The 12310-nt window shown below is 53.1% G+C and overlaps 1 protein-coding gene across 4 annotated transcripts in view; it reads right to left on the reverse strand.

The window, feature by feature from the left end:
* The window catches only part of NID2 (nidogen 2), a 51898-nt gene that overhangs the window by 24203 nt on the left and 15385 nt on the right, over positions 1-12310 (reverse strand). For all 4 annotated transcript variants that reach the window (XM_045016521.1, XM_045016522.1, XM_045016523.1 and 1 more), the window contains exons 3-8: positions 11973-12205; positions 7826-8535; positions 5448-5597; positions 5114-5359; positions 3544-3744; positions 1058-1288 (exon numbers count right to left, since the gene is read on the reverse strand). In XM_045016521.1, the coding sequence (XP_044872456.1) occupies positions 1058-1288; positions 3544-3744; positions 5114-5359; positions 5448-5597; positions 7826-8535; positions 11973-12205 (1771 nt within the window). The remainder of the gene's footprint in view (positions 1-1057; positions 1289-3543; positions 3745-5113; positions 5360-5447; positions 5598-7825; positions 8536-11972; positions 12206-12310) is intronic.

Raw genomic sequence — 12310 nt, forward strand, 5'->3', positions numbered from 1 at the left:
CCTGCAGCAGAGTTTACAGCGGGAAAGAGCTGCCTAAAAACCAAACCGAATGTATCTCAAAGCACAGCATATGCCAGCCAGCGAACCCCCTGCTGATACCCCAAGCACTCAGACTAACAGCTTTCGCTGTGGGCCGAATCCTGAGCGGATGAGGTCCTGCAGAGATCTATCATAATGGCACGTGCTTAGCAGGACAAAAAAAAATCCACTCTCTTCATAGTCATCTAACAGCAGTGGAAAAACTCCACCTGGGTGAAAACGAGGCAAAGCCAGCGAGGTCAGTGGTGTTTTGCCCATGTACATGTGGCCTAAACAAGCGCCACAGACATTTCCTACAGGGGTTGCTATTGGAGTGCGTACAAGCCTGCGTGTGCTCACAGGAACTGTATCATTCCACCAGCAGTTACACCCAGGGCCAGGCTGCCGCTTGGACCATGCGCCTGAGCAGAGGAGGAAAAATTCCCCTTGCCCTCTTGCATGGGCTACCGAGACTTTTGGTCTGGGGCCACCGGAGTCAGCCGGTCATTCACAGAATCAGAATCTCAGGGTTGGAAGGGACCTCAGGAGGTCATCTAGTCCAACCCCCTGCTCAAAGCAGAACCAACCCCGTATCATCCCAGCCAGGGCTTTGTCAAGCCTGACCTTAAAAACCTCTAAGGAAGGAGATTCCACCACCTCCCTAGGGAACCCATTCCAGTGCTTCACCACCCTCCCAGAGCAGACCAAGAGAGAGCTTTGACCCCTGCCCAGCCCAGCTGAGCCACGGCAGGGGGTGATGCAATATACTGCCAGGAAATCGCAACCCCCAGGGAACAATGGGAAGCAGGGGAGGGTTGTGACTCAGTGGCACAAGGCCTCCCAGGTCTAGTCTCGGTGGTGCAGCTCACCACTCCACTCACAGCCAGGCCTGTAGTCAGATTAGACTGACACTGATCCTCCCTCTCCTTGCCGCATGCTATTTTAGGCCACATTGAAAGCAGGGGCGTTGCACCGGCAGGGAATTCGGCCCCTAGTTTCAACAGACCGACTGAGTCGAGGGTGACTCGGCAGAGCTCACCTTCTCTGGAGCCAATCTGGTTGGTGATGGCGTAGCGCAGGACCCGTTCCTCGTCGTTGTACAAAGCGAAGATCCGATCCACGCTCAGCTGCTGGACGGCAGGAACGTCCCTGTGGTGGCGGGCGGGCGGGCAGTCGTGGAAGCTGATGTTCTGGTGCAGTCGGTAGGCAAAGGTCTGATTGATACTCCCGAAGATGAGGGAATACTGCCGGTAAGCTGTGGAAGTCACGGCTGCAAAACAGCACCAGGGACCCTGGTCACACAAGCATGCGGTAGCTTGATGAATTATTATTAGCACTGCAGCAATGCCTAGCGGCTCGAATCAGGGATACAGGACCTGCTGGGCTGGGCACTTTCCAAGCATGGCATCCCTGCTCCAAGGAGTAATGCAACAACAGGAGGATGAGCCCAAGCAATGGAGAAGGGGTGGGGGAGAGGATATATGGAGATGTACCTGTCTCATAGAGCTGGGAGGGATCCTGAAAAGTCATGGAGTCCAGCCCCCTTCCTTCACTAGCAGGACCAAGTACTGATTTTGCCCCAGATCCCTAAATGGCCCCCTCAAGGATTGAACTCATAACCCTAGGTTTAGCAGGCCAATGCTCAAACCACTGAGCTATCCCTCCCACACCAGTGAGCTATGAAGAAAGGAGTGAATACAACCGTGTTTTCACAGACTAATTCTGCGCACTGATGACCATGATACTTTCACTGGCTGGAGATGTGAGCACTGGGCTTGGGCCAATGGCCTCTGGCTACCCCTCAGCACTGCCATGCAGGAAATAGGGTGGCCAGGTGCCCGGTTTTTGACAGGAAAGTCCGGTCGAAAAGCGGACCTGACAGCGTCCGGTCAGATCTACTGACTGGACAACCAAAGTCCGGTTACTGCGGGTGGGGGAGGTGCCGGGTCATCACCCACGCCGGCCCCATCTCAGCTGGAGCCGCTTCCTACCTGCATCAGGTGGCTGCAGCTCCCAGCCCCAGCTCCGCAGACGGGTCCCCTCCTGAACCAGGCCAGGGTGGGGAAGCCAGGAAGAGCAGCGAGCGACAGGGGGAGGGGGAAAGAGGAGCAGATGGGGATGGGGCTTTGGGGGAAGGGGTGGGGCAGAGGCGGGCCTCAGGGGGAAGAGGCAGGGCAGGAGAGATTCCCGCATGCTCGCGGGAGTGGCAATGCTAGCAGGAAACCTAGTGATTTCACGATGAAGCAAGCATGCACAGCACGGGGGGGGATATGGGAGGGAGGTTTCCTATCACTCAAGCATCGCTCCTGCCGTCACGTTACAATGGCAGCCACGCCAATCTCAGACTACAAAATCCGAGTCAGGGCTCAGATCTGGATTCCAAACACCCCCTGTCATAAACAGATAGTTAAGGGTTAATGTCTCTTTTACCTGTAAAGGGTTAAGAAGCTCAGTAAACCTGGCTGACACCTGACCAGAGGACCAATAAGGGGACAAGATACTTTCAAAACTTGGTGGAGGGAAGTCTTTGTTTTGTGTTCTTTGTTTGGGGTTTGGTTCGTTCTCAGGGACTGAGAGGGACCAGACGTCAATCCAGGCTCTCCAAACCTCTCTGAATCAGTCTCATGTTTTAAATTTGTAAGTACCCAGCCAGGAAGGCGTGTTAGTCTTATGTTTGTTTTCTCAACCTGTAAATGTTTCTTTTGCTGGAAGGATTCTTACCTCTGTTTGCTGTAACTTTGAACCTGAGGCTAGAGGGGGTTTTCTCTGGCTATATAAATTTAAATACCCTGTAATGCATTTCCCATCCTGATTTTACAGAGATAATTTTTACCTTTTCTTTTTCTTTAATTAAAAGCTTTCTTTTTAAGAACCTGATTGATTCCTCTTTGTTTTAAGATCCAAGGAGTTTGGATCTGTGTTCCCCAGGGAAAGTTTTGGGAGGACAGGGAGTGTGCCAGACACTGGAATTTCTGGCTGGTGGCGGCGTTACCAGGTCTAAGCTGGAAATTAAGCTTAGAAGGGTCCATGCAGGTCCCCACATTTGTACTCTAAAGTTCAGAGTTGGGAGGAAACCTTGACACCCCCATATTCTGGACTGTTCAGTTCCTGGTTTTCGGCTGATCCCTTCAGCGAAGCAGAGGCCATCTGCAAAATTCAGGAGAGGATTTTGATCTGGGATTTGGACTCCATCTCTGCAGTCCAGCCCTTTTCGGCTGGGAGAACGTTATACGAGGCACAGAGTCCCGGAAATGCACCAAGTCCTTCTGCCTAGAAAAGGGAGGTGTCCCCAAAACAAAAGGGGAAGCGCGAGTCCTACAAGGAAGCAGTTTCTCTGCAGATAATGGTGGAAAATTTAAAAATGGCCACTGGTTACTTGAAAAACCCCGCAGAACCCTGCGGAATTCCAGTGTGCATAACACGCTGTGGGCAAACACCCCAGCCTGGCTAATGGCAGGCTATCAACATTTGCTCTGCAAAACAAAAACACACAATGAATGAGATTCTGGGCACCTTCAGTCATACCTGAGTGAGAGTAGTGGTAAAGTTCCTTGTACGGTGCAATGTGGACAGTAAAGTTCTCCGGAATAAAAGGCACCTGGCCCTGAATATTTGTCTTAATGCTTAGGTAATTTTCTGGACCCAGGCCATCAGCTGTTTGAGTGATATGGACTCTCTCCTCTCCTGGGTAGAAGGTGACTTCCAAACTGTGGGTGAATTTAGCACCTAGGGTGAACACGGAAGAAAACCAAGCTCTGTTAAAACTGTTTTAATGGATAAACTAACAATCTTTTTACCCAATTCTTAGATTATATTTGAGACAGATAACACAAGCTGATCGTTAGCCCAGAGCGAATAATACCGACCTTTTCTGAAGCCTCTGGATTCAAGAGGCTGGTTTAAAGATCTGCATGTGTTAATATCACACATGGCCTACCAAGCTGAGCACCACGTCACATGCACCTACAAAGGGGAGACTAATCATCTGAGTCGTTACCCAGCACGGAATAGGTCAGCGCTGCTAGTCGCTTGGATTCCAAACCCGAGTTCGCACTACGCGTTCACAAGTACTGACCGGATTTATTGACAATAACGTTTTGGGGGTAAAGGCTGGGCCAATGCTGGTGTAATGGGATCACATGGGGATGGAGATTCTGCACGGTGCGTTAGCTTCCAGGTCTGTGGAGCCCGGGAGCACCCGGAGACAGCACACTTATGCCCCAGTCCTCGGAGGTATCGTGGCGCCTATCTCCACTGGCTATGGGCCTGTGTTCCAAGAGAGGAAAATGCCTCTTGCTCCTGTAGGGAACCCTCTGGCCTTTCAGGAGAGCTCCAGAGAAGACCAGCCAGAGGACAGTGAGTGTCACAGAAGGGGAATAAAAGGGAGGAACGGGGGTTACGGTGCTCAAGGCTGAAAGGCACCGGGTGCGAGGAGAGGAGGGGAAATTTAAGGAAGTATGTAGCCATTACACAACACAACCTGTCACAGGGGTGGTTTGCCCTTACGGGCCAGAGGCCTAGCCGGGCCTGATTACACCTGGGTTGGCTCAGGTGGTCCCACCGGAAGGGCAGCAGGAAGCCGCCGTGACGGGGGTCGTGAGAGTTGCTGAGACCACCAGGGGCAGGGGGCCTGGCCGTGAGCTGGGACCAGAGCCTCAGGCCAGCAGGGGAATTGTGACGGTGTCGGCTGCAGTTCTGGTTTGCCATGGGGCAAAGGAAAGAAAAGCCTGGCCAGGAGGGCCTGGGAGAAGCCCTGTAACGGGAGAGCCCTGAAGAGGGGAGAAATTGTTAGCAGGGCACCGCAGAAGCACCCCCGGCCAGGAGCGGGGGCCCGGCAAGCAGGCAGCTGCCTGCCACGATCCCCCAGAATAACTCGTTTCCTCCATCAATAGAACCGGCCCCATAACTCTGGAGATTCAGAAGGTGAAAACAAGCAGCACCTCAGACGACACTGGGCGTTCATGACAATTAGTTGTTCCACCCCACCCCTCGAGAGCCCCCCCAAAGTCAATGGGAGATGCTCCCCTGGGGGTCAGTGGGCCCTGGCCCACGCCCTGTTTGCACTGCGTACTCAAACGGGATGCATTCCACTTACCAGTGACACTAAAGCCGTTCTCGTAGCCTGGCTTTTCCAGAGCAAAAAGCCACCCGAAGAGCCCTCCGATTGGAGTCAGCGGCATGAGCGCCCGAGCTGCCGGCTGAGGGATATGGCTAATGGCAGTGTAGGCTCTCCCATCATTTCCAACTATGTAGGCATGTAGGTCAACGGCACTAAAATGTACGGGCGTTTGTCCCACCAGGAGAGTCCCACTTACTTTACCGTTGAGACGGTGAGCGGCCCCTGGGAAGAGGACAACACCTTGGATCAGTCTCAAAGAACAAGTCAATTCCAGAAGCTCTGAAGCCTGCAAACACCCGCTACAATTTACCTTCTGGCAAGCAGTGTCTGCCGTTCCCATAGAACTTGGGCTGGCAGTGGCAGCAGAAGCCGGTGGCATAGTCCGTGCAGAAGGCATGCTGGGAGCACTGGCTGCGGTTCCGGTCGCAGGTTTCCTTGCTGGCAGTATTGTACGTGAACCCTACATCCAAAGCACAGGTTAGCGCGTAGTAAGGAACCAGGCCTTAGCACGTCACCAGCTGCACAGCACTCTAGTAGCGAAGCTGTACAAAGCCGAACAAAAACCTTCAGATCTTAAAGGAAACCTGACAACATCATTGTCTGGAGTGGGAAAACACAGCTGTGCCTTCAAGGTGGGTGGGATTCTGCGCAGACAAAGCTCTCACTGACTCCAAAGGGAGTTTAGCCTGCAGCAGGACTGCAGGCTCGGGGCCTGTGTCTTAAACACGTTTTCCACTGGTAAAAACACACTAGTGTTCCACTGGTGAACAAGACAATAGGTGCAGACACAGCCAGTGTGTTCCACTGTTCCCCAGTTCTACCCAGGGGCCAGGCATGTAGTAGTGGAAAAATCCATCCCAAGGAGAACTGCAGCAGTACAGGAAACCTGCAGACTCTATTCCCCCAGGGGGTCTGCAGCCAGCCAGCGTCCCTCATCCACAGGGGTGAATTCCCCCCGCCACAGACTTGGGGTGGGATGGGTGACTGTGTGAATGATTAAACCCAGCACCTCCACTGGCCATTCTCCAAGGTGCACATGGGGAGATGTTCTTAATTAGCACCCTGTACTGTCGGAAAGGACAGTGGTAAAATTCACGTAGGCTGGGCGGTTCCAAGCGGCTTAGGAAGTTAGGCACCCAACCCCAACTGAAGATCAAAGGGATTTTAGCACCCAACTCCTTAGCCCCAACTGAAAACTCCAGCCGGAATCCCTCCTAGATAGTGAGAGACACAGTCACCATTGCATGGGCCCAGGGCAGACCGGGAACCCATTTCAGATGCCACCATTCACTAGAGCGAAGCGGCTTACAAAGCTGCAGCCTTCGTGGGAATTGCTGTAAACGAGCCGGAGTCCTTGAGTTCAGTGCAATCACCCCTGGGGGGAGTCTGGCCCAGTGTACGTGCGCACACAACTACCGCCTGCCTAGGTGCTCTCAACATTTGCCTTGGTAAGGGCCAGTTCCTAACTGCCCGTCGTTGCAATGGCTGAAAGGTTCAATGTCTGGATTTTCTTGCTTTTCACTTTCCTGGGCAGCTTTTTCCTCATGCAGCTTGTATTTCTCAGCAAACAGCCGGGCTACAGTACTTCAGCCAGCAGCTGTTAAACATCATGCCTCATACTTCAGAAAGCCTGGAATCCCCAGCCCAGCTCTCTCTCTCTCTGCACATTAACAACAACTCCTTACTCTCGTTCCCTGTCACTCAGCTCCTCCCGACTCAGGAGGAGGTCTGGCAGAGCTCCCCATGGCTTGTGCCAGCTGTCACAGGCACAGCCAAGCGCAGTGCGCCAGCCAACGCAAGCCTCTCACACAAAGACGCTACCTCCCTCTGACTTACCTTCTCCCACACTCCCGCCCACCTTCCCCAACGTAGGACCCAGGGATTCGGCCCAGTTACCATGTCCTTAAAACGTCTCCAAAACTCTCTGATAATCTCGCCACCTCCACCTGGTCCTCGTGGAGTATGAATTGAAGCAGAAGTAAGCTTGGAGTTCGCTCTGTTCTGGATCACCTAATCCCCCAAGAGTTCCCACAGCTCCCCTGCCTTTTGGGAGCCGGGGTGGCCTCTCACACGCTTGTTGCAGGAAGTTAAACGATAAGATTTCTGAATATTACGAGCACGTGTAAAACGTGCCGTCCTGGCAGTTAGTTCCCTGGGGTGGAGAAATCACTCTTGCCCAAAGCCAGCGTAGGGTTATGCACTGACCCCCTCCCAAAATAACGATGCCCCTGCCACTGTATTATCTGTACTTCCCCACTCCAAACCTTAAGCTAAATCCCCCTTCCCGTTAATGTAGCTGAATTCCTGCTCTAGTTAAGGGAATCAGAATCTGGCCTTGTGTCACTGCTTTCCGTTCACACTGCTGGGGCGAAGGTCATTTATTGCTCAGTGGGTACGAGATTTTAAGTTCTGCGGGACATGGCCAAGTTAAATCGCTCACTATGGGCCACACCCTCAGCTGGTGTGAACTGGCGTCACTCCCCAGACTCCAGTGGAAGTCCAGCTGGCTTCAATGCAGTTGATGCCAGTTTACACTAGTGAAGGTTCTGGCTCGATGGATCTTCATTTCACTCATTTCCTAATCAATAAACAGGACTTTCTGGTGAAGAGTGCTTTAAACGCTGTTAGCTACAAAGAAACCCAACAGCTGGAAATCAATTACGGACACTTTGGGCTCCTGTCACTTACCCTCCCGGTTAAAGCTGCCGTCTTCGTCCACACCAACTACCTGCCTCCCACGATTAAAGGAAGGGGAGTTCTCTGGGTAGCCCTGAGGCATGACCTCCCGCTGTGGGTAGACTGGAAAGATGTCGGACAGTACAGTGTCACTGTCTGGGTAGGGCTGGGCCTTGTCCTGCTCAGGGTTTGCTGGCAGCCCCTGGGTTGTTAGCTCCAGCAGGCTGTCCTTGATCTCTAGTGAGGACGGGTTTCTGATTCCTGTTTCCTGGGAGGACTCCACTTCATCTTCCAATGCGGGAGGCGCCTGGGACGGCCCTTCCTTCGTCCCATGCATTTCAGGATAGGCCGGGCGACGGCTGGACACCAGATACGGCAACGTGGATTCCAGCTCCGAATCCAGCCTGGCACCGGAGCGTCTTGGCTCGCTGTACAAAACATCAAGTCTCGTGTAAACATCAGGCACCAGCTCAGTCGGGAACTCAATGTCGTCTTCTTCGTTCTCGTCGTAAAAGGGCTCAGGGTAGTCTATGTCCTCATCAGGATAGTCGGCGTCCAGGACGTTCTGCTCCAAGGTGGTGCTGCTGAGCGTGCTCTCCAGAGGTCGCTGGAAATGCCCCACGGAAGGCTTTTCGCCAACTCCAGCTGGCATGACGTTGTCCAGCGGGGAGGTGCTGCCAATGTGGAAGGCCCATACGCCAGGAATCCCGGAGTTGCTTGTTCTAGATACAAATTACAAAGAGTTACATGCAACTACTATTTACAGCTGCTTACAAGTCACAGAGCGTCCCATCCAGCAACTCCTGCTCAGACAAAATCTCCCACTGTGCTCGATGGCAGATTTGCCTGAGGACCGACTGTACAATTGGAGCTACTGGTCGAAATGGTCAGAAATGGCTAGTGATTTGGGGGAAGGGGGGGGGGGTCCACACCTGAAACACCTTAAAGGGGCCTGATTTTCAGAAAGTGCTTACTACTCCCCTCTGAAAAAACGGACCCCTTTAATAATAATACCTAGCCCTTACTTAGCTCTTGTCATTGGTAGATCTCCAAGTACTTTATAAAGGGGGATCAGTATCATTATCCCCATTTTACAGATGGGGAAAACTGAGGCACAGAGCGGGGCAGTGACTTGCCCAAGGTCACCCAGCATGCCAGTCGCCAAGCCAGGTCTCCTGAGTGCAATATTCTACCCACTACACTGCCTCCCTTACGGGGCCTCAAATTGGCCCCCCTTAAATTGGAATCACTCATCCCATTTGAAAATTTCAGCAATGATCTTTCTGGCACAGGAGAGGGTCAATATTTTATGTCAGGAGGAAAAATCAAAGGTTATTTCTTAGAAAATCTCAATCTATATATGTTTTCACAGCTGTTTTTTAATTCAATTTGATGAGTTCTACGCAGCCTGCTATTTGAGCTGCGCCAGGCCTAAATAGGCACTAGTGCCTTGTGGGGAAAAAAAAGTTTCTTTAGAAACAGTTGTGCCTTTATGCCACATTTTCTGCATTTTTTTTCTTCCCTTGTTCTTTATGGCTGAGGTCAGCTGCGTGCAGGAGAACAGCTGGTACTTGAGAACAGTGATAATGTACAGAACGGCTGCCATTTCCCAAGCTCAACGGCTCCCATTGTTTGGATGAAATCCCCCCTCTGTGCAGAAGGCCAGTACAAGGCCTATCTGACACTTAAGGACCATATAAGCCCAGTTTTGACGGCTTCCCCGGTGTTCTGCCTCTCTGTACACGGGGGCGTTTCAGCCCTACTGAAGTCTTGAACGGGTTGGTGACATCACGATCACTTCCATGGCAACCGATTCTGATGTCTCCGGCTCTTTAACTTTCTCCGAATTCATAGACTTCTAGACACCTAGGGCTAAAAGGGAGCTCCAGAGGTCATCTAGCCCAGCCCGTGTGCTGACACCTCAACACGCCCTGACAGGTACTTGTCTAACCTGTTCCTGAAAACCTCCAATGACGGCGTTTCCACAACCTGCCTTGGTAACCTATTCTAGTGCTTAACTAGCCTTATAGTCAGAAAGTTTTTCCCTAATATCTAAGTTTAGTCTCCCTGGCTGCAGCATGAACAGATCACTTCTTGTCCTCCCCTTGGTGGACTTGGAGAGCAACTGATCACCTAAGTTCCCTGTAAGCTGCGCGGCCGTGCAGCAGCCTATTTAGCGCCACGCAGGCGCTCAGGGAACCCGGCCGGACCCGCCATGGCCGGGGCGCCCCTTCCCCTGCCCCCAACCGGCCGCGGCGCCCCTCCCCCGGCCCCACTCACCTGCAGCCTGGACCTGCTGCGGCCAGGGCAGCACAGCTAGAGCGGCCCGGACCCAGCCGCGGCCAGATCGGGCCCAGCCGCAGCCAGAGCAGTGCGGCGTGGCCCGACTCCGGAGTAGCCCGGACCCAGGCATGGCAGGGGTGGCCCGGGCCTGCTGGGGCCGGACGAGGGGCGCCTATCCTGCAGCCCCAGAGCTCCCGCGGCTTGGAGAGGCACCTCTCCCCCACACTGCCCAGGTGTTGCGGCAGGGAGAGAGTGCTGGGGAGTGGGGGGGAGAGTCCTCTCTCCCTGCGGTAGCCCCGGAGCACCCTCCCGGAGCACCAGCCGTGCCCCAGCCCTGAGCCCCCCTCCCACACGCTGAACCCCTCGGTCCCACCCTCACCACATGAATTTTGTTATGTGCACCAATATGAAGGTGGTGTGTCATATTAGCACACATAACAAAATTCATTCTGCACATGGGTGGGAAAAATTAGAGGGAACCCTGCTGATCACCCTCCTCTTTATAACCACCTTTGACACACCTGAAGACAGCGAGCGTGTCACTATAACAATAGCCTGTTCCGCAAAACCTGGACTGTGTTCTACCTCATCAAAAGCGCCAAGGAGCATTGGCAAGAACCGATGAAATCCTGGAGCCGCTGAAGTCAACGGCAAATCTCCCATTGACTTCAGTGGAGCCAGGGCTTCACCCAACATATGGGCTCGACCAGTGCCAATACACAACCCATCCAGCCTGCTTGTTTTCATACTTCCCATGTCTTAGTGGCACCTATTACGTCCTCCAAGCCAGCCAGCTCATCAAGTGATCCATCCCCTGTCGCCCAGTTCCAGCTTCTGGCAAACAGAGGCTAGGGACACCACCCTGCCCACCCTGGCTAATAGCCATTGATGGATCTATCCTCCAGGAACTTATCTAGTTCTTTTTTGAACCCTGTTATAGTCTTGGCCTTCAGAACATCCTCTGGCAAGGAGTTCCACAGGCTGACTGTGTGTTGTGTGAAGAAATACTTCCTTTGGTTTGTTTTAAACCTGCTGCCTATTAATTTCATTTGGTGACCCCCTAGTTCTTGTGTTATGAGAAGGAGCAAATAACACTGATTCAGCTAGTCCGGTGGTCCCTAAACTTTTTACCTCGCAACCCCCAAAGTCCTGTCCACACCCTCCCACTCGGGGCTGGGGCCACAGCTCCGGGAGGAGGGGAACACGGGGGGAGGGATAGCTCAGTGGTTTGAGCATTGGCCTGCTAAACCTAGAATTGTGAGTTCAAGCCTTCAGGGGGCCACTTAGGGATATGGGGCAAAAATCAGTACTTGGTCCTGCTAGTGAAGGCAGGGGGCTGGACTCGATGACCTTTCAAGGTCTCTTCCAGTTCTAGGAGATTGGTATATCTACTATTATTATTTTTATATAACACAGACAGGGTAAGAGAGTCAAGGCTGAGGGCACAGCTGGGGTGGGAGCAACGCCTCGGCCAGGACCAAGGCCGACCTCTGGGATCTGAAGTGTGGGACCAGCAGCTGGGGCCGGGGCCAGGAACAGAGCTGGGTGACGCTCCCTCCTCACCCCGCATGAGGACTGGCCTGGGCTCCAGCCACACCCCCTGAACGTTCTTCCACATCCCCCCTAGAGGGACCTCTGAGCTAGTCAATACCTCATTGCAGTAACAGGGGTAAGTAAACCGTAGGAAACCATCAACCAAGGCAATGGGATTAGCACGCGTTTGTGCGGACCAGATTCCCGAAGGGGATGTTTTCCCTCAGGCAACCTCTGCTTTTAGCTCTGACAGATCCAGCAACCGGCATTGCAGCAGCCTGGGGTTGTATCTGATGAAAGAGCCGCGTTATATGTTCATCGCGCCCCCGTCCATGCTACTTACTGGTAGAGATTTTTCACAGACTGCTCGCTGCTGGTGAGAGTGTAATACGGCCCTTCTCTCTTTAGGTAATCAGTTTCGCCTCTGCTGAAACCCACTCTGGCTGGCAGCTCCAGCTGGACGTTGTAAGACTCCTTGGGCCGAGTCCCAAAGAACTGAAGGCCGTCATCGGGATAAAGGAAAAGGGCATAGGTGTCGGAGTCATCGGAGGCTAAGACTGCCTGGAAGGTGTTCCGCTGCAGAAGAAAGCAACATCACAAATGTACGGGAGACTTGTTAAACGGAGGCGGCTCGGATGCGGGAGTCACCGTGAGAGAAAACCCTGGAACGAGGGACACAAA

Source organism: Mauremys mutica, chromosome 4, assembly GCF_020497125.1.
Source record: "Mauremys mutica isolate MM-2020 ecotype Southern chromosome 4, ASM2049712v1, whole genome shotgun sequence".
NCBI classification, from domain to species: Eukaryota; Metazoa; Chordata; order Testudines; family Geoemydidae; genus Mauremys; species Mauremys mutica.